The sequence below is a fragment of the Melanotaenia boesemani genome, chromosome 7, assembly GCF_017639745.1.
Source record: "Melanotaenia boesemani isolate fMelBoe1 chromosome 7, fMelBoe1.pri, whole genome shotgun sequence".
NCBI lineage: Eukaryota > Metazoa > Chordata > Actinopteri > Atheriniformes > Melanotaeniidae > Melanotaenia > Melanotaenia boesemani.
In genome coordinates this window covers 25,953,624-25,974,559 of record NC_055688.1, presented here as the reverse complement: position 1 = coordinate 25,974,559, position 20,936 = coordinate 25,953,624, and the positions used below count along the sequence as shown (strand labels likewise).

Sequence of the window (20,936 nt, the reverse complement as noted above, 5' to 3'; positions counted from 1 at the left end):
TTAAATTTTAACCAAGCTGTATGAAATGGTGGGCAGATCCTGACCAGGCTGTTATATCTGTCCAATTACGGTAGGCTGGGTATTTTTGGGAACATGGACATAGTTTAGCTTTTTACACTGAATTTGAAATTTTATTTGCAAAACACTACAGTTCCAATGCTGAAAACCTACATCAGTTTAATCTTTTTTCCTGCTTAAACAAGGTCTAAAACATCCAGACTGTATTTATTCTAGCTTTCATTGTGTGTCCTTTTTGAAAGATCTTTAAATAAAAGTGAAGAGATCTGTTTTTTCAGTGGACAGGCTGTCACATAATGCTCAGAGTTAAACACTGTCAGCAGGATATTTCATGACACCCATATCAGGATTATCACACCCAGCGCTGTTGTATGTTATTGTGCTGGTGGGGTACATCATCACCTAAGTGGTTATCTCAGTCGACTTTGCCAGTTCACAGCGGGGAGAATAAAAGCTGTACAGTTTTTGCTATTTGTGGTGATATCAGACTGCAGTGAAATCAAATTGTACTATGTCTGTGGAGACTCAAGGCAGAGCAGAAGAGCAGAGCTAAATCCCAGCTGTCACATAAGAGCCATGTGAACCAAGGATGTACCTGCTAAGGCACATACAGTATAAATGTGTTTACATCCTCAAAGTCAACAAAGCATCATGCTAGCAAAACAAATGTTTGTGCATGAGTGTGTGCGTACAAAAATGAAAAAAAAAAAAAAAAGGCTGAAATCCCTAGAGTCGCAATTATTGTACACGCAAACCCCGTAAACAAGCCTAACAGCACACTCTGATGAGCAGAGCATCAAGTTGTGTGTGGTCCCACGTGTGCTGCAGTTTAATGTTTGACAGCAATCAAACCACACAGACATTTTTAGATGATTTGAGCTAAGCAAACATTTTTATCTCCATTACTCCCTCAAATACACGACAGTCTACAACACAATCAGCGAACAGAAAAATACAAACTTACCTGTTGTAGCATCAGTGATAGAACAGGATGAGGTGGGACATGAAAAGAAAAGAAAATTTAAACAGGTTAAAAACTGTAAGACAAGCACACAAACACAGACACACATATACACACACAAAAAGGTTAATATATCTTATGTTGATAACCTAACCAGATCTTAAAACAGGACATGTAACAGCCGTGTGTGTCCACAGTGCAAATTCTTTCATTTTAGCAAAAAAAAAGCTAAAATGTTAGGAAATAACTAGGGGTGGGACTTTGAAGCCTTACTTACAATTAATTAATTACAAAAGAAGTGCACGATTTCCTGTACACTGATTAAATTAAGACGCACCTCAGAACTCGGCTAAATCAGTGTTGCTAACTACTTTGTTGTTATATTTAGCAAGTTTTCAAACCCACGACTCTATTTCAAAGAAGCAACTAGCAACAAATCTAGTGACTTTTTCTGTTGTTATTGGAGACTTTTGGAAACTGACATTAATGCACATTTACTTCTTTTCAATGAGAAGCGCTTCCCCAGGCCCCTCCTCCACCTAAAAGCGCTCACAGCTGCAGTCAGAGCAGGAGACGTTCACCTCTGCTTCATGACCAGACTGAAAATAATGTGGAAAGCTGCTGCCGGCTGATCCCACTCTGGCTTCCCGTCAGATATTAATGTTTATTAATGAAGAGTGCAGACAAAAACATTTTAAATATAAAAAGTACTGTAACATGTTGTAGACTCTAAATCAGAGAACAGCTGGAGTGGTTAGTTAACATACTTAAAATGACACTTTAACTTTAGGTGGTTCATTTTGGGCCAGGGATATTTCCAATTTCTTTTTCTGGTTTGGAACTGAAACGCAATTAAATGTATTTTTCCAGTGGCTGGATAGCTTAGTTGACTGGGCATCAATCTCCTAGGCGGGAGACCCGGGTTTGAATGCCAACGGAGTGAACAGTAAAACATTCCAGTTGGGTCCTTGGGCAAGACCCTTAACACTACTGCCTACTCTAAGATGTAAGTTGCTGTGGAGAAAAGTGTCTACCAAATTACTTTAATAACAAAGCCTCTAATCAAATATTTTTTCATCAAGTCAAACCCCTAAAAATAACACAGCATTCTATCAGTTCCCTAGAGAGACACAGCATATCTTTTGATAATGTTATTATGCTATCAGTAAAGTCTCTATGTGTCTTGTAACATGACTACATTCATGCTTAACACCTTACACGTAACATGTTGTCCACTTTCCACGTCTGACTAGAAGTTGGTTTGGCCACAAACGCCAAGGAGTTTTCCAAAGCACTAAATCAAAAACCTTATGTTTGAAACCTATCCTTCACACTTTACATTACCCCATTCACTTTAGTGCTTGTCTGTTACTTGCAAATAGTAAGGCTAAATAGTCAAAAATACCTGACTGGGGTCAGAAAAAAATATTTATGGTTAGAGCTTACGTATTGTATTATTCATGGGGCGCAATTCCTGTCAAGCCCCTACATAAAACACCAGCCTGAGGATACACTGGCATCTCACAAACTGGACAAATGTTCGCGTTTTACATTTCTTTAGGTGCAGTGGAGCTGCTCATAAGCAAGGTTAAACTTTCTGCTCACTGCAGCCATCACTCTCAGTAACAATAAACAATAAAATGCCCCGAATTTATCAGTAAAATGAGTCAGGGTTTCCCCCCAGGACTCAAACCAGGTAAAAAAAAAGGGAAAAAAAGAAACAACTTTCCTCAAAGAAAAATCACCATATTCATTATTTTTAAAAAAGCTTAAGTTCAAGCTAAAATATAAACTACCATTAACCCTGTAGATGGTAAAATCTGACTGATATGATATCATATTAGTTTTCCAGGTTGCCTTGACATGGCTCAACACATTATGAAACTGGTTTTAGCATTAGGTTTTATTATGTATTGAGAATGCTGTTCCCGTCTTAACCCAGGTGGTGAAGTAACTACAAATAAACATGCAGAGAATTTACCATTGCAAGCAGCACCCTTAATGCCAGATGGCCTCTCACACCCAGAGAACACAAACACATGCACAAATGACAAAAAGTACTTTTATTGGAAGTGAGCCACAAGCACTTTCACCCACTCTCTGTCTCTGAGAGAGTGTGTTGGTGGTTCTATCTAAATGTCAGAGCTCTAACTATGACAAGTCACAGTAATACAAGAACAAGGGTCATAAAATTTCCCGAGAGTGTCTGTGCTAAATTGTGTGTGTTCTCATCAGGGTAAAGCAAATCCAAGTAGATTACAGTGTTGTTGATTACATCAAATGCAACTATTCATTAATTCATTTTATATGCACCTTCAATCAATTCAGGGTCGTGGGGAAGCTGGAGCCAATCCCACCTTGGACAGGTCGCCAGTCCATTGCAAATGCAACTAAAGATCATTAAACTCACCAGTAAAACTAAATGAAATGTATGTGTAATTATACCATGTATTGGATTATTAAAAGCACCTCTCTGGACATACTGACAGCCACTTATTCCAATATTCCATAACAAACAGATATGCACAAGACATTAATATACTGAAAACACTGTGTACTTTGTGTACTTGCCAGCATTGGTCATTCCACCTTTGCTCAGGTCAAATTCTCAATGTTTTACATTTTCTGTTGGGCACTAGTAGCTTCCTCTGTTTCTGCCAACCTGCTTTTCTCTACCAGCAGCAGCAAAACACAACACAAATGAATACATGACAGTTTTAAAAAATGAAAAAATCTTATATAATGTGTGCTGGATGTAGACTGAGCCCAGCATTAGCTCTGGTAAAACTAACAGAAGCACAACTAGCTGCATTTCATTCACATTGCATTTGATGAGGTCAACCAGCAATAATACGATAGGTGACTTATGATGTACTATTTTAATACATTTAAGGCAACCAGTTTCATATCAGTTAACTTGTAGAATACCTTGACTGAAATATATCTATGATAAACCAAGTTGAGCTGATGAAATTGACCCGACGATGTATCATACTCTAACGCAGGGCAAATGAAAGGCTCAGACTAAACAAAACCTATAATTGCAGCAGCTGAAAAGGTGTTATCCACGGTGAAGCCATGTCTGCCAGTACTGGCAGGAATGGACCAGTTTTATCAGTCAGTTCCAGATAAAAAAAAAAAAAAAAAAAAAGCTCCCAGTGTTGATCAGCAACATCCCAGCACACCTTATTATCTAAAATCCATGAGGAAGTCAATGGTAATAAGCCAAAAGCTTGTGCCCTTCAAGGTTAGGAACACACACACACACACACACACACACACACACACACATACACACACACACAGAGAAAAGGAGTGGTTTAAAGAGACAGGCCTTATCCCATGTGTGCCATTGGGTGTGTGACTCATTAAAATGTGATTGAAGCTGCAGCTCAGAGGTTGATTCAGCCGAGTTTAATTAAAGCTGTCAAACATTTTGTGTGTCACCCTCCAACATGCATATGCATGTATTCCTTTTCACACCCAAATCCATCTCACTCTGCCTTTCTCCCCTCCTTTTTCACCAACTGAAGTGTGACACTCAACCAATCAATCTCTCTTTATTCATCCCCGACACATGACTGGTCATTTGGCCTCATTATTCTTCCCAAGTCCTTCCCCCACCCGCCATTCGGACTGCTGCTGTCAGCACATACACTTGTATCAGTACTATGGCACAGGAGTAAAAGATGGAGCAAAGGGTGATGGAGTGAAGAAAATGAGATCTGTGAGTCCATCACTCTCTGTTTTATTAAGTGGGAGGACTTACAGTCATCAGAGAGCATGGTCTACTAGACTGCATAGCTTTAAAGACAACAAGCTCCAGATCACAGTAATTTTTCCCACAGAAAAAAAAGTAAAATGAACTAGATCATGGAGCTGCTCTTCCACACAGCCTTGCACCTGCATCTATATACTGTATGTGCTTACCATAGCAAATGGAGAGCAGGTGCATTTACGGTTAATGGATATTCACATGTAATGTGGATGAAGCCCATTTTTACTTAACAGTAACAGAAAATACTCAGCACCAGACATCTGAAGCAGACTGAGTCATTTTAAGTCATTTTAAGATGCACTCAAGTTAGTTTAATGACACACCATCTCTCTCCGTATGGTACAATATCCTACATCACAAGATGACTACAAAGCAAATATGACAGTAACATCTTGTAGCTGTAAGGAGTTTTCTAACTGGTTCCCATTACCATAATCATGGACTACTGAACTGCACACATCTGTCTTAACGACTATATACTAATTATTTAAAGAAATTAAAATAAAGAGTGCTTAAAAAGTTCCTCAAGAAAGGTTAACAAAGTATTTTGCACTTCTAACAAATGTAATCCTGATCTAACCTAAATTTAATGTATTCTTTCTTTGCTCAAGTCCCAACTCTACACCTAGTTCCATTATACACTGTTTGAAAATATCGATATTACTCTGCCAAGAGTAAGAAAGATAAACATAGTAATCACATCTTTCACATTAATCCACATTCAGTATTTTCTTCACAAAGGAAAATGTTTTACATCTGTAAGTATATACAGAAATGGAGCAGATGTAACATCTTCACTGGGATAAAGCATAGAAAATGCATGAGAATTTGTGCAATGCAATGTTTATTGTTATCAAATTAACTTCGGCAATCCAGCTCAACCTAAATATAGTGTCAAACTTTGACAAATGGTTTTCCATCTGCAAACAGTGAGACAAATCAGTGTGTGACTGCTTTCTATCTTCCGGTGTCATTAATCTGGAAAATAGCCAGTAATAAAACAAATATTATCAGGTTCCTAATCCCTTAACATTTGTCTGTTTCTGCTGTACATTGTGTCATAACGTTATCAAATACCAAATGAAGAGGCAGAATTGTGTAATTAATATTAATGGTTGATGGATATTCAGTAAAAACATCTGACCTACTCTGCATGTTTTCTTTAACCATTATAACCAATTAATGTTTGAGATCTAATTGGCTGTCCTCCATAAATGCTCATCACAAAGTACATTTACACGATAAATACTTTTAAAAATTATAACGCTAAATGACTTTTGGATTACAGTTTGTCTTTTAAATCTGTATCTAAAAAAATGAATAAAATAAATGAAATAGCATATGAGAAATTAAAAACACCATCTGGCCTAAATCTGATCTACTCGTGTCTCTCTGGACTTGAAAGTCAGCCTGAAACAGGACGTCCAGCCAGCTGTTTCTTTCACAACACTGTGGCATCTGAATGGAGAATGGCTGTGTACCACCACAGAAAATGAAAGCAAAGTTGGCACTGAAAAGCACAAACTATCTCTACAAGCAGCACCATTACCCAGAAGATCAGCTGCAACCCAGCCAGCTCAACCGAGCACTGTGTCCCTCACATTATTTTTATTCACTTTAACTTTAATTTTTCACCCTCAACACAGAGCAGAGCTTGACTCAAACCCACTCTGAGACCACGATCATGCTACAGTGTGGCGCTGACCGTGGTGCTGAAGTATAACACCAGGATTACAGCTGGAAGACACAGCTGGAGAGCTAATTTTCTGTCCTGCCACCATAAAAAGAACCCCCCCGCCCCTTTTTTTACCCCCCCCCCCCCCCCCCCCCCCCCCAATTCATATTAGCAGCATGACTCTGTAGTTTAAAAATTCTGTATTAAAATTGATTTTGTGATCAATCTGAACTGTAGTTTATGTTTGGGTCTAATTATCAGATGCCAAGTGCAGCCTGATGAAGTTTACGATGTTGACTTTTGTCACACCTTGTAGAACAAATGCAGTAGACAGAAAGAAGGGGATGCCTGTAAGAACAGAGCCAAGAGTAGGACATTATCATGATGTTGATTTATTCTTATTTAGCCCATCTTTAAACAGAAAAGTGCTATGAAGTGAATCCTGACCAATAAAAGCACCAGCACAAACCACGAACAAGAGACACTCACAATTATAAACACAATAAGAATAAAAACAGACCAAATTAAACAAGCTAAGAGAATCAACCAATATAAAAAGAAACTAAAAGCAGTGACAGGTCAATAATTGTATTTCTGCCTCTTTCATACGCATGCATCCATGTTTGGCTGCCTTGTCTTGAGAACATCAAATAAAGACACTTTAGCAGCAATGTTCAGAAATCTAATATCGTCTAACTACATGATCTATTAGCTTAGTAACTGAGCTGTCCAGAAATGTATGCATATGACTTTATAGCGGTAGTGTATGCTAAAATGTTCACTGAGCTGTCAATAATATTATATGACTTTTTTTTTGTTATGAAAAACTATTCTGTTGTTAAAATAGAAACTATACTTTGCAGATGGCAGGGTGGTCTTAGGCCTGCATTACAGCAAATATGTATGTTTGCAATATACATTGTTTTACGAAGAATTTTTCCATTATTTTGGAGGTTGATATGTGATTTTTTTTCCCCCCTTTTTTCAGTCAGTCATCTTTATTTTATTCCTTCTGTTGTCCTAAACACTCTCAACCTTCTGACCCCTCATAAGTCTGAAATATGAGCTTGTTTTGCATAAAAGCTAATGTTAAAGTTGCAGTGCACCAGTTTATTGTCCTTTTGTCTTTTCACTAACTGTCCAGAGAATGTCAAAGACATTAAAAACATTTTTTTAGAGTGCAATATGCATAATATGCAATATGCAATTTACTATGCCAATAGTATAAATATAGAATAATGGTATGCAGTCATTTCTCTTTTGAGTTAAAGACGGATGCTGAGTGTCAAACTTGTCTAGTTATCAAGCAAAATGACCCTGTTCAAGTAAATGTGAAGCCTTTAAGTAAATGTAAGCTGTTTGGTGAATTAGCATTGCTGTCCATCTGTCAAATGCCTGCTGTACTGACCATGACATTCATGTTACTTAATAAATCCTGCCTCATGTATTCACAACCTGCCAACAACCTACCCTCTACTTAATCCCTTGCACCCCCATCCCCATGTGACTCTTCTAAACATGCTGCTATGTTATAATAAGTTAAATGATTTGGTAAAGAATCTAGAAAAGTACTAAAAGCTCCAAGGAAATGATCTACCACATCTTGGTGTCACAGTTTCCTCTTCTTCTCTTTCCATTTCTCTTTCCCTTTAAGCATCATATGAGGTGTAGCAGCAGAAACCTCCTGAATTATTGAAGCAGAAAAGACATCTCTCAAAGTCACACACACTCACTCACACACACAAACAGTAACGGCATGCCTGGCCTCATGGGAAAAATGAGATAATGACCAATTCAATGTGACATGGTTTTACAAGCCATCAACATCCCTGTGAGAGGAGGGAAAAGAGTACAGTTGAGGAGAAATGCTGACAACCATAAAACAGAGGACTTAGACAAAGAGAAACAGACAGCTTCTGATTTATTCCACATTGTAATGCGATTGGGAAAACATTTTATTTATTTATTTATTTATTTTACATGTGATATGAGCAAGACTTGCTCACTCCACAAATATAAATCTGGTGCATTATATAATCGATTAGACTGCCAGCAAAAAACAATATGCAGTCAAGCTGCTTATTCCAAACACGGATGTGTAATTTGAATGCTGTTCCTATGATTATCTGCATCAGCTATCACGACTGGTGAAGCAATGACTGCGTGCATCATCTTAGTAACCACAGCTGTGATGACAGGGAACAAGTGGAGGGAGACGCCATCAGTCTTATTATGGGTATGGTTTATAAATCATGAGATAAATCTCATTACATGATAGTAGGGAAAAAAAAGAAAAATGTAGGTCCAGATTGTGGCAGTAACGTACTGCAGGACATAAAAAGATGGTGATTGATAAACTCACATTGTGAGTTTATCATAATCCTTCTGCTCAACAGCACCTCCAACAGTTTTATTTCTCAGTGTGGAGCAGTTTTGTATTGTAATATGTGAGTGCACTGAGAAATGTCTGGCACTGGGGTGAGATATGATTGGTCTGCATGTCCACAACTCAGAAAAACTTTGACAAGAGATTTAAGCCCTCAAAAAACTTGTATCGGGATCTTTTTTAATTAGCTTGTTGGTGCTATGGCTTATTGAAAATCCTTAGGAAAAAACAAGGGATGCAGATTTCAAAGCTTTGTAAGTGTTTGGCTCTTTGATTCTTGTCTGGACACTTTAAATACCAGATAAAATACAATTGGGAAACTGAGTTGGGACCCAAAAATTGTGGTGCATGCAAGCTAATCAATAAATTTGACAGATTTTGGATGTTTTTGAAGGAAAATGAATGGACATAAAATCAACATATCTTCTAATTCTTAGATTTTCTTTTAAATCCTGTTTTAAACAACTTCAATGTTCATTTTAGTTGTTGTATGAATAAGTATTTCATTCCTGATGGCTTTTTCTTTACCTAAAGGTAAATTCAGAGTCCTATCCCAAGATAGTGGTTTTGAGGAAGAGAAGCAATGAGTCAAAGAGCAGAGAGCAGGCATGAACCCAAGACCTTAAACTCCCAGGAAAACAATGTCAATCGCTAAGCCAGCAGTGATGTTCTGCCCGGCAGAGCAACAAGCAGGCAAATAAGACTGTTATAGCTCATCTCCACTCACAGAGTCAACCTATAAAACCCATTACAGCAGGACAAATCAAACACTGATATATGGAGAGATGCAGAGGCGGCCAAACTGTGAGAAAAAAAAACACATCTGATCAAACAAGAGAACCAAGAGCACAGCAGGAGTGACAGCTTCATTAATCCCAGCGACAAGAATATCACAGATGAAAAACATATGAAACACTGCTGTGACTTACATGTTTCTATATTTTATTTATAATATATTTTCTTATAGCACACAGACATGATGATTAAAACGGAGTATAGATAGTTTGTGCTTGAAATTTTGCATAATTTTCTTTATTTGCAAGATTTAAGGAGGTGTAACTCAGCTCATTAGTGTGATACAAACACACACCCACCCACACACACAAAAAGATATCCTCCCCCGTAACAAAACAGCTGCTTCAGAAGTGAGAAGAGTAAAAATCCAGCAGTATTGTAACAGAGAGATGAGTACCTATTATCAATATAATGAAGATTTTTACCAACAATGACAGTTGGTCATGAAAATAAATTGTGGCTGAAATCTCATTATCTCAGTTATCAGCCGCTTGTTATTTTATTTCTGGTCCTGCTCAAGGCCCAGCCTTCAGTATTAATATTAAGGAATGAGGTATGAGGTATTGAGGTATGAAATCAAATGACTGACCAAAAGTTTTTTTAACTGCCATAAAAATATTAATCATTGTTATCTTTTATATTTCTGTAATGACAGGTATAAAGTTTGTGACCTCTACCTTTACTCCACTACAAAATATGTTCACATTTAGCTTATCATCAGAAGGAAGAAAAGAAACAGATAACAGGTTTCATTTAATAAAGGGCAAATCTGATAAGAGATTTTATTAAAATGAGGCAAAGATAAAGGCTTCTAAATAATGGCTTCTAAATCAGTCACTTATCTCCTCTGCACATATTCTTTCACTTTGTGTAGGAGAAATGCTTCAGCTAACATTCAGCCAGTTTCACTATTCCTTAATAGAAGCTTTTATCTTCCTTTATGAGAAGAATTATGATGTTACTTTTGCATTTGTCAGGATGCCAGGAAAGCTGCATGAACTACACTCTGGTTTGGTTCAACATCAATAGTGTAGATAGAACCAAAAATGTCCTGTCTGTTCCTTTCAATCTAAGTGTGTAACAAATATAGAGAACTTGCATTTGTTTGTTTGCTTCTTTTAAGCAACCAATCAGAGTCCATCTCTTCGAATGATTGAGCAGCTTAGCAGGAGAGCTTCATATCAGCGCTAAAAAAGCTGACAGAAAGACAAACCCCACTGAGAAAGAATGAAATTTGGAGGGGACTGCCATGAGAAAGCTGAGACAAAAACCACACAAGCACACGTCTTACTGATGATGCGTTTCAGAATTCTTCCATCCCCTCAGTCCTGTGTTTGTCCATCTGTTTTTCCTGCAGTGTTGATGGGCTTTGCATCAAAGCTCCGCTTTTTCAACCATATTTTCCCCATTTTCCCTTTGTTATCAGAAGCCAAAGTTACTGGCTTTTTTTCTTTTTTTTTTTTTTTTGCACTCCAGCTTTACCTTTTTCTTTCTTATACCCTGACGCGTGTTTATACACATACACACCTCGCAACGCATTAATCCTGGTTATAAGGAGCGAGGACCTTTGTCTTGGCAGTGACCGTATTGTCCTCCATTGTTTTCTTGAGTGCTTGTGTGTGTGTGTGTGAGTGTGTGTGTGTGTGTGTGTGTGCACACGTCTACCCAGCAATTCGAACACTTACTGATTATATTAAGGTTCTAAACTGGGTCATCCCTCCCTGTAAATTTAGTGATCAATCTCTCCATGACTGTGGATGTGAGCCTGTTTGTGCATCTGTATGCAGCGACATCAGCATGAGAGACGTATGGAAATTTTACACACAGCAATGAGTTACATGACAGGAAAATGGATTCACTGCTTGAACTATTCAATACTTATCCATCTACACACATAAAGACCTTCAGAGCAGCAATTACAATCTGAATTTTGACATTTAAAATCAGTGGGAAAAATGCTCATGCAAGATGAGAACAGGAAAAATGAGAAGAGATTAAATGACCAGAAAGCCTGAGATTTATTATTTTTTTTTTGAGACACACATTTTTTTTTACTAGAATGAGGAGAGTGAGGTGAGAAATGACAGAATGTATGAAGAGAAGGTGCAGAGGCAGCTTAAGAGAAGACGGACAAATACACAGAGAGCTAAGAGGGACTGACGAGGGACCTGCCAAACTGCCCGATTCTAATTCTGTGTGTGAGGTGGGGAATCTTCAGTAGGAGGGTTTATGTTTGAGTACGAGTGTGTGTGCCTAACGTAAGGAGGGCAGCTGTGGGGAGCTTCAAACCTGATTTCAACCATCCCCCAACTTTGTAACCAACCAATCAAAGCATGTAGGCACAAACACCCTGAAAACAGCAATTTAATTTGGATGGAGAAGTGTGCTTCCAGGTGGGAATCTGTTCACTGTCAGGCACATGCATGCTCAGCAAAACCTTTCTAAATAAATGAAATGGAGAGAAAATATATATATATATATATATATATATATATGTCATGCCAAACAAACAGCCAGGCCAACCAACTTTGAAATAAAAATAAAAGTGTCACTTCAGGCGCTTCCCTTGCAGAAATACACACAGTTACGCACCAACAAATAACAGACATAACCAAGGTCTTTGACTGGCAGCCCCTCGGAGGCTGCTGTCTCAGGAAAGAGAGTACCGCTGATATAAAATGACAACATTTAATTCGCACTTTGAAAACAAGTTGAAACAGGTTGCTTTAATGCTCGTCACTGACTTTGGAAATATTTTCTACATCCCACCAGTTTCATCAGCTAATGAATAGACAGCCTGTTTTTTGCAGCAGGCATCAAATGTCCCTCATAAATATTATTGAGTGCATTTCTCTATGCTTGACTGCAAGCAGGTTGGAAGATATGATTTTGCACAGAAGAATTAAAGGAAGGGAGGGGGGACAAGGACAAGCAAAGCCTCTTTGAGGAGAAACAACAAGAAGCTCAGAAGAGTTAAAGCAAGTTTTCCACTGCTTAGGGATGACAGCAAGGCTGCCTCAACAGTGATGACAGCATTTTTTTTGTAAAAATCAAAAGGAGAGGAAAAAAGAGAGAGCTTGAGGTAGATAGAGGTTTGTCTTAAAAATATCATGGCTCAAATTAGTTAGTGAACATGGAAAAATGTTAATGTGGAAATGAAGCTTCATTCAGTTTCAACATTTGTGAGAGCAAGAAACCATTAGCAGTAATTTGCACAGCACAGTGCACTCCAAAAAACTGGAGCAAGCTGAGCAAAGCTGTCCTGAGCAGACAATCATGACACTGCGTGGGAATATTTTGTGTCCTACTCCAAAGAAGTAGCAAAGACAGATGTGGCTGCTTTATATCTTAAAAAAACAGATCACTGGCACATTTGTGGATACACCTGCAAGTTTCGCAGCATACCAGCTGAAGAACACAGTCTTTAACCTCACCTGCTTACAAACTAAGCACAAACCAAGAGAAGAGGAAAAAAAGCCAGCAACAGCAGAATCCTAAAATGTTCTTAAATAGGAAATTGTGACAAATTAAGAACCTTCCTACACCATGAACTTGTACTTTAATACTGTATCGTTGAACTGGCACCACACCAACCATTACCCAAGAGGCTGCACCTATGAAGTGAAAGCAGTTATAACTCTTATTTTCCAGGCTGTGAAGACAAAAATGATTCCAACTTTACTTCTTAGTAAACCAAATTGCTAAAGTATTATAGTGTTTTCTACGGCAAAACACACCTTACACCTTTAAGATGTAAGGTGAACAACGAGAAGAAATTAGCTGCATAATGTAGATAGAGTGAAGGACTATAATTATCACTTGAACTTTCGAACTTGTGCTTTTGACAACAATGAAAAATGAGTGTTTTCAAATTCACTCATTTCCTAAAGATATGGACTATATTTCTTTCTGAAAAGATCAGAATGAGCATCTACCACCAAATGCAGAGAGGGTGGATGCTGGTGCCTCCACTTCATGTAAATCAGTCTGGTTAGTCTTTGATGCTGCATGGCTGCAGCTCGCCTACTGGATTTGCATTGGCTGGCGAGATTTTCTTTAGTGTTTTCCGTTAGCTTTCCCACTGTTCCAGCTGGACCCAACATATTCACTCATGTCTTCTCTTGACCAAAATACTTTGATGCAGCCAGCCACATACGGCAGCTGCAAGCTTACAACAAAGTTGACCCCGTCTGAAAAGGAAACAGTTGAAATCTGTGCTGCATACAAATGTGTCTGTATTCTCTGCAGCTCGACTTTATTTGCATACAAGAGTGTGACAATTAGAACTATTGTAACCTAAGACAAAGGGAAATATTGTTGGCAAATACAATGACAACAATAGGAAGTGATTAGGCAAATGAGGAAATAAGTAGTTAATGAACTTTTAAGGCTGAAGAACAGATTTTTCTTGATCAATAAAATTTAGGTGCAACAGAAGAAGCTGTAATCTTCAAAGCCGGCATCAAAAGTAAAGACTCTGCATTAAACTATACAAGACACATGGGAAGACAAACATACAGTTGCAAAACTGTGACAATTAGGAAAGCTCAAACAGCAAACCGGTAACCACACACACACATCATTCTGAATGTTCTTTAAAAAACACTTATTTAACAAACAAAAGCTGCCATCAGCAAAATAAGGCCCAATCTAAATTGTCTCCTTTGATTCTTCCATTACCGTTCAGTGAATAATCAGAAAAAAAAGCCCAAAATGCATATTTTTTAAACATAGGCCTGAACTTTAACTCTTCAACTACTGAAGCGGCTCTGCTAGAAAATGGACCCTTGTGCATCATGCAAGAGAGAGCAAGTGGCTCATCACCAGGGATGCTAAATGAAATATGGTAGGCAGAGGGGAGCGGCAGGGGGGGGGGGGGGGGGGGGGGGGGGTCATAGGAGAGGAGAGGGCAGGGGGGAGACAAAGAGTGCTATGGCTGAGGAAGCACAGGGTCATTCACAGCTCCACAGACAGATGAAATGCATGAGATAAAGAGAGTAATATGAAAGAAAAATGAGGAGTTCATTGCTCAGTGACAATGGAAGAAAAGAAGGTGTGCTACAGAGACAAGAAATATTGTTATAAACAGTAATAGTGTTTCACATGGAAAGGATAATGAAGGATTAAAGTGGTGATAAACCTCAATGAGAAACCGTCTTTGTTACAGAACCCATTTAAAACTTGATCCTCATATAAACATACAGGAACTGTTTTTACTGGATCTGCCATCTGCGATATGCTGGTCTTCCAAGTCTTCTTGCAGAACACAGTCAGCTATTTGACTGAGTATTGATGACTCTATTCCTAAATTACTGTGTGCTTTATTATATATAGAACATTGCTATTACAGTAACACTGGACTACAAGAAACATCTATAGGTCCACCACCTTATGATGCAATTTGTTGACTTTTGAAAGACATTTTAACATTGCTTATATGTTATAGAGCTTTTTGCCAATAAGAACCTCCTAGTCTTTATAAAGAATGTGCACTTAAATTATGATTACATTATCCTAAATTAACAGAAGCATGAAATGAGGAGAAAAAAAAAAAAAATATATATATATATATATATATATATTACTGGTGAATATTAGGTTTTGATTAATAGCGCAGTTTTCAGCTGCCATTACATGATTGTGACAGGCTTCACTGTGGACCCGTCATTAACTATGACCGATGACAAACAGTGTCACACATCATTCAAAATGCTGAACTTTCATTTGGGATGGCTGAGTGTACAAAAAGGCCTTTTTAGCATATTCTCCAAAACTACTCTTCCTCAGTACCAGGCACTCCTTACACGTTCCGGTTGCACATCTTTAGACAAATACATTGTGAGAAGTGGTGAGCAAAACATCAGAGAAAGTAAAATTATACAAAGACCAAGTACCTACATTTACATGGACATGTATTTTGTCTAACCGATTGAAATCAATCTGATTGGAAATTCCAGCTGACATGTTTGCATGGGCACTTCATAAAGTGATTCCATCAGTTGATCATAACGCTTTTGACATGCACAGTGCTTACTAGCTGGGAAGAAGTGTTTTCTTTGACCCTCGAAATGCTCAATAATCCTGAACTCTTTCAGTTTCTAGCAAAATCACATCCACCCCAGTCCCATTTTGTTTTGCTGCCGCTATTGTTCAAGTCCTCCCTGAAACTCTTTACGTCAAGTAGCCCCTACATGGTTCAAAAATGTGCAGAGATGACATGCACCATAAAACGATCAGAACGAGTGTATACATGGTTATTTCTTCCTACTGATCCGATCGTGAAAAGCTTTAAAACACCCCTCTCAATTTAATTGAAAATTCTTTCCAATTGAAGCCGAATGGATCAGCTGACATGTTCAAATGACACGTTTTTACTCTGATTGGTCAGATTTAAAGTGCTCCATGTAAACAGAGCTGTTGTCTGTTGCTGTGTGTCATGTCACAAATGGAGGTGTTCTGGTACCAAACGGGCTCATATGTTCAGGTAGTATCAGCTTTGTCATCATTAAAGTTCTCAGCTCCTATGGTTTGTGTGTGCAGACAGATGCCAATGGATGTGCAAATCACACAGACATAACAGTTTGTCAAATAATATCAATCACAAATCTACCATTCAGGGTTTAAAATTTGTATTTTTGTGTTTAATATTTAGAAGTGTTTAGTTTGTGTTCTGTTGATGAATTTAACACATACCAATGGTAACCCTAAAAACAAATATCCCTCACCGCATGGCAAATCCACATCCAACACCCTGGATGGAAATAGGAACGGTTTGACAGTGACTCATATAGAACTACGCTTTCTGTGTTTTTTCAGTGCTCTTTAATGGTTTGGTGTCAGAGAGGAGCGAAATCACTCAGAGTGAATGGTGACAGACAGAGGACACAGTGGGACAAACAACAGCCTGTGCTGCAGGAGACAAATTACAACCAGCAAGTTACCTTATGTGATAGGTCAGAATATACACACATGGACACAAACACACATAACTGCTACAGCAGTCCTTGCATCTGTGTGGCAGCATTGCTTGAAATATTAAACATAAATGTCACAGCCTTTTCCCCACATCTACTTCTCCTCCCTACCCTTCTTTTTTCCTCCCTCCTTGCCTGTCTTCCATGACAACTGACAGTTTGCCATTAATAGATTTCATTTGCTCAGGAGACCACAGAGCAGCATAAAGAGTGGACAGAAACGCAGCTCAGGTAGCACAGTTCTAGCTCAGAGTATACTGTCATGGCCATCTCACTTGTACTGCAGAGGAAAGGCCAGCTCTAATAAGGCCAAAGTTACCCCACGTCTGCTGAAATGTCTGGAGAACATGTTAGCTGGCAACAAAGGGGATCATAATGTTGAGAACATGGCATCACTACGGTTTCTATTACATGACAATCACTGGATAGTTGACTAGTTCAGGACTGCAGGAAATAAAGCTGAGGAAATAAAGGAAGAGGTGGTTGCTCAGTACAGTCAGAGAGGATTACATATTTGTCTAACCTCTTCAAAGAATTTTAACAATTTTATAGGTTTCCCAGGTGTTGACTGTGTTGTATGTTTCAATAAAAAGATGCTTTTTGGGAAATGTAATGCATGGTCACATTTAGCATAAGTAAGAGTATAGGTATCAGCAGAATAAATTTAAAGTCTTGTTCATGACATGTTGGATATGTTGAATACACTTTAATTTCCCCATGACCAGCTTCAGAGTGGTTAAATATTTAATTCTGTGGCAACATAGTACACAACCTGTTACAAATCTTCATTGAAACCATGATTTAAACTGACAAATTATTGCTTTTTATGGCTGAATAATTCCACAAAATGTTAATAGCCTAAATGCAACAGTAATTGCCTGTGAATGCTGCGTAAAATGTCAGCTGGAACAAAATTAAATGGATTAAATTAAGATGAAAACAGTACAAAGACAACTAGTGACATGCTTAAAAAAGTTTGAACTTGGACAATAAAAGTTGTATAACTCTAAAATAAACACTCAGAGCATATACAGTGGATATAAAAACATCATCTCACAGAGGCTGAGTCTATAAATAATATGAATTTGAGGATAACATGATTCATTGGTCAAATTCTCTAACAATTTTTAACTGAAATTGGGGAGTGGTGGCCTTGAGGTCACTGAGGTGAACTTGGGCCTGGAGGACCCAGCTTCAAGCTGGCAATGAAGAGGAGTCCTTATCTCCCACTACTCCCTGGGAGCCAAAATCTGGCATCCCACTGCTCCTTAGTACAACTAGGATGGGTTAAATGCAGGGGAACTATTTTCCAATTTTAAATACTGTACATAGTATCTCGTACATTCAGAGCATATTAAGACTTTAGATATTTAGATCTTTAGAACTATTGTTTTCCATGGCACAAGACAAAAAGCAGCAGTAAATAGCCATGATTCTTCTAGGTTTGAATGCAAAGACAAGGTGCATACATAACATTTAAACTCAGCATACTCCACACAGAATTTAAGATCCAGAAAAGAAATTCCCTTTAACGAGTTGAAGTGCTTAAGTTAGATTCAGGCACAGTTGAAAAAATGCACTGTGGTTTGGAGAATAAAAATTTCAAATTCTGTTAACTTAAGGCTGGACCTGTGATGCTCTGGCTGTAACTTGCACTGTTACGGAAGCCATCTGTCCACCATTTATTTGTTATACCCTCTCATACCCTTATCCTGGGTCATAACATGCACTGTGAAATCACCATCAGTGTGAAAAAAATGACAGTATACATGGGTTTTGGAGGATCTATGCTGCTATGGAGTTATGGAAGGCCTTGCTTTTGTCAACAAGACAAACTACATCCTACAAATATAATAGCATCATGACTGAGGTAAAATTATTTCAATTTAAACTGAGCTCCTGGAGGCCAAATCATGTCACAAAAAAACATGAAGTAAAAAAATAAATAAAAAGAAGAGCTGAACTGTTGAGCAGTGTATCAAATGTATAAGCAAGAATGTGAAAACATGTCAACTTCGTCTCCCGAGTTTCCAAACGCTTACAGTGTTGTTCAAAGAAGACATGATGCAACACATCAGTAAACATGCACGTCTTCCAACTATTTTGAAACATGACAACAGCTTTAAAGTCAATAAATTGTTTTAAACAAATCTAATTTGCAACATTTGTCCTGTTGAATATTTTAGAATATCATAAAAGTATCAACAGTTTATGCTCAATATATTTGAAGACAAACCAGTTACTCTGAATAACACATCCTATCTGAGCTACATGCTCTATAAGGTACTATGTAGTTATAACTTTACCCTGTTTGACAGAAAAATCTTAAATACCCTAAACTTAAAGGTGTTTTGTATTTAGTTTAATACCATTTAGCATAAACAACAATAATCATAATAATAATAATAATACTTGCATTCATGCTTTTTGATTGTATTTGAAATATAAAGCTTTGGTGATAAATGACTGATGATTTTTTTATATGGTTATTGAAATGAAAACATATGCAGTCAATGCTGGCATGAAGAATCAGACAAGTCAGAAGAGAAATAACTGAGACAAATAAGAGAATTATTTCTCCATGTGTAGCAGCAAAATGTTTGTGTAAGACTGTGAGTGGCTTTCAAGCAGGGTTTTAACCTGCTGAGTTTCTACAAGGTGGATTATGCCTGCTGGCAAGTCCTCAAGTACTCACTGGGTGCATTAAGGGCATAATGTTCTTTCACACACACATATGCATTGACAAGAGATAAACACACGCGTTCAAATACTCATAATTTAGCTAATTATGTCGTTCATTTTGGCTACATTTTGTGTTTCTCGGTGCAACTTACATCTCTGAATCTGTTCCAGGATCTGTCCTTGTTGTGCTGAGCCACGGTGCCCAGCCATTTCTCGTTACTGTTACCGGAGACCGACGTGTCTCTGCTCAGCAAGAGAGCCACGACAGGTAGCAGAAAGAAAAGCATCTTCTGAAAGAACAGAGATAGAGAGAAAAAAGAGGAGTGTAAAAAAGAAAAAAGAAGCAGGAAAAAAAAAAAAGAACGGATAGAGTCCCTCTGACAGAGGAACACACACAGAGGATCGGAGGATGCTGCACGAGAAAAGTGAGACACAGCACTTTACAAAAGCTAAAAGTCTCACAACATCACAAACAGACATTTAAGAGCAAAACGACCCACTGTTTATGACTGGGCGGAGAGTGATCATTTCATCAAACTGCTGATCCTCCTTCTAATCTGATTATAAACATTGGAGAGTTGTCACCACGGCAGATGGGGCACAGCAAAACGATTAGCTCACGAGCTGCTCCGCCAATTTAAAAAGCAATTAACGACGTCAGCAAAACTGCCGCCCCCATGCAGCTTTGTCTTGGCTTTCATCTGCTTTCTCCTACACCCGACAGAAGCGTCACTAAAGTCGGCACCAGTTTCCCTTAACTACAAATTCTTATTTCTTTGGGATATTTCCCCAACGGCCAGTAACGGTGCACTTACCTACCTGGGATAGTTTGCTGGTATCCAATACCGAATCACCGGGAGAAAAATAAGTCCACGGCGGCAGCGGGCACTCCGGTACAACCCGATTGCTTGTAGGACTGACGGCAAAAAGGGAGCAGCGAGGACGAGCGAGCGGACCGGGAGCTTTCTCCTCCTCCTCGGTCATCAGACACCGCCCCCTCTCTTTCCCTCCCTCCTTCTCTCTCTCTCATTCTCTCTCTCTCTCTCTCTCTCTCCCTTCGCCACTAGCCGTGTCATTGATTTTCAGCTGGGGATCTGTTGTTATTTATTTATTTTCTTTATGTTCGCACCAGAGCGCTGGCAGGGTTTAGGGGCCGCGTTAAAGCTTTGTTCTGCGTACACAAATACAAATATCAGCTTAGTCACGCACATCTGTTGTAAAATTCCAGGTCTTGTCCACTCTTGTAATTACATTTAACTCGTGTAAAGCAGAAAATCAGCGCCTCTTGCGCTCGTTTTCCGGTAGAGGAGTGAAGTATGTTTCAGAACCATGGACAGAGACAAGGCATTTCTCTTATTTCTAATCAAAGTACTACTCGTGTATATAGGCCACACAACTGGGACGTTCATTGTGGGGACTAAAAAGATATGTTTAAATATTTATTCTGTGACCCTCTGCTGGGTTTCTCTGGTTGCTTTGTTCTATCTCCCTGTTTTTTTTTTTTTGTTTTGTTTTGTTTTGTTTTTTAAAAAAGGATGTCTAGATTTCTGTCAAGTATGTTGTTTTCGTGCCTGTGTCTATGTGCAGAGGTTGAGTAATAGAAACATCTCGTTTGTACAATATCTCTGCTCTATTAACTTGTTTTGAGGTTAAAGGAAGTCTCAGAT

General features: G+C 38.4%; 1 protein-coding gene across 4 annotated transcripts in view; it reads right to left on the bottom strand.

Moving 5' to 3' along the window:
- Positions 1 to 20,263, bottom strand: part of spock1 (SPARC (osteonectin), cwcv and kazal like domains proteoglycan 1) — a 104,685-nt gene extending 84,422 nt beyond the window's left edge. For 2 of the 4 annotated variants that reach the window (XM_041991174.1, XM_041991177.1), the window contains exons 1-2: positions 20,089 to 20,263; positions 19,422 to 19,559 (exon numbers count right to left, since the gene is read on the bottom strand). In XM_041991174.1, coding sequence (XP_041847108.1) covers positions 19,422 to 19,559; positions 20,089 to 20,253 — 303 coding nt within the window. In that variant the 5' untranslated portion in view covers positions 20,254 to 20,263. Of the gene's footprint in view, positions 1 to 19,421; positions 19,560 to 20,084 lie in introns of all 4 variants that reach the window. The other 2 variants (XM_041991175.1, XM_041991178.1) reach the window with 2 other exon arrangements.
- Positions 20,264 to 20,936: the final 673 nt, after the last annotated feature.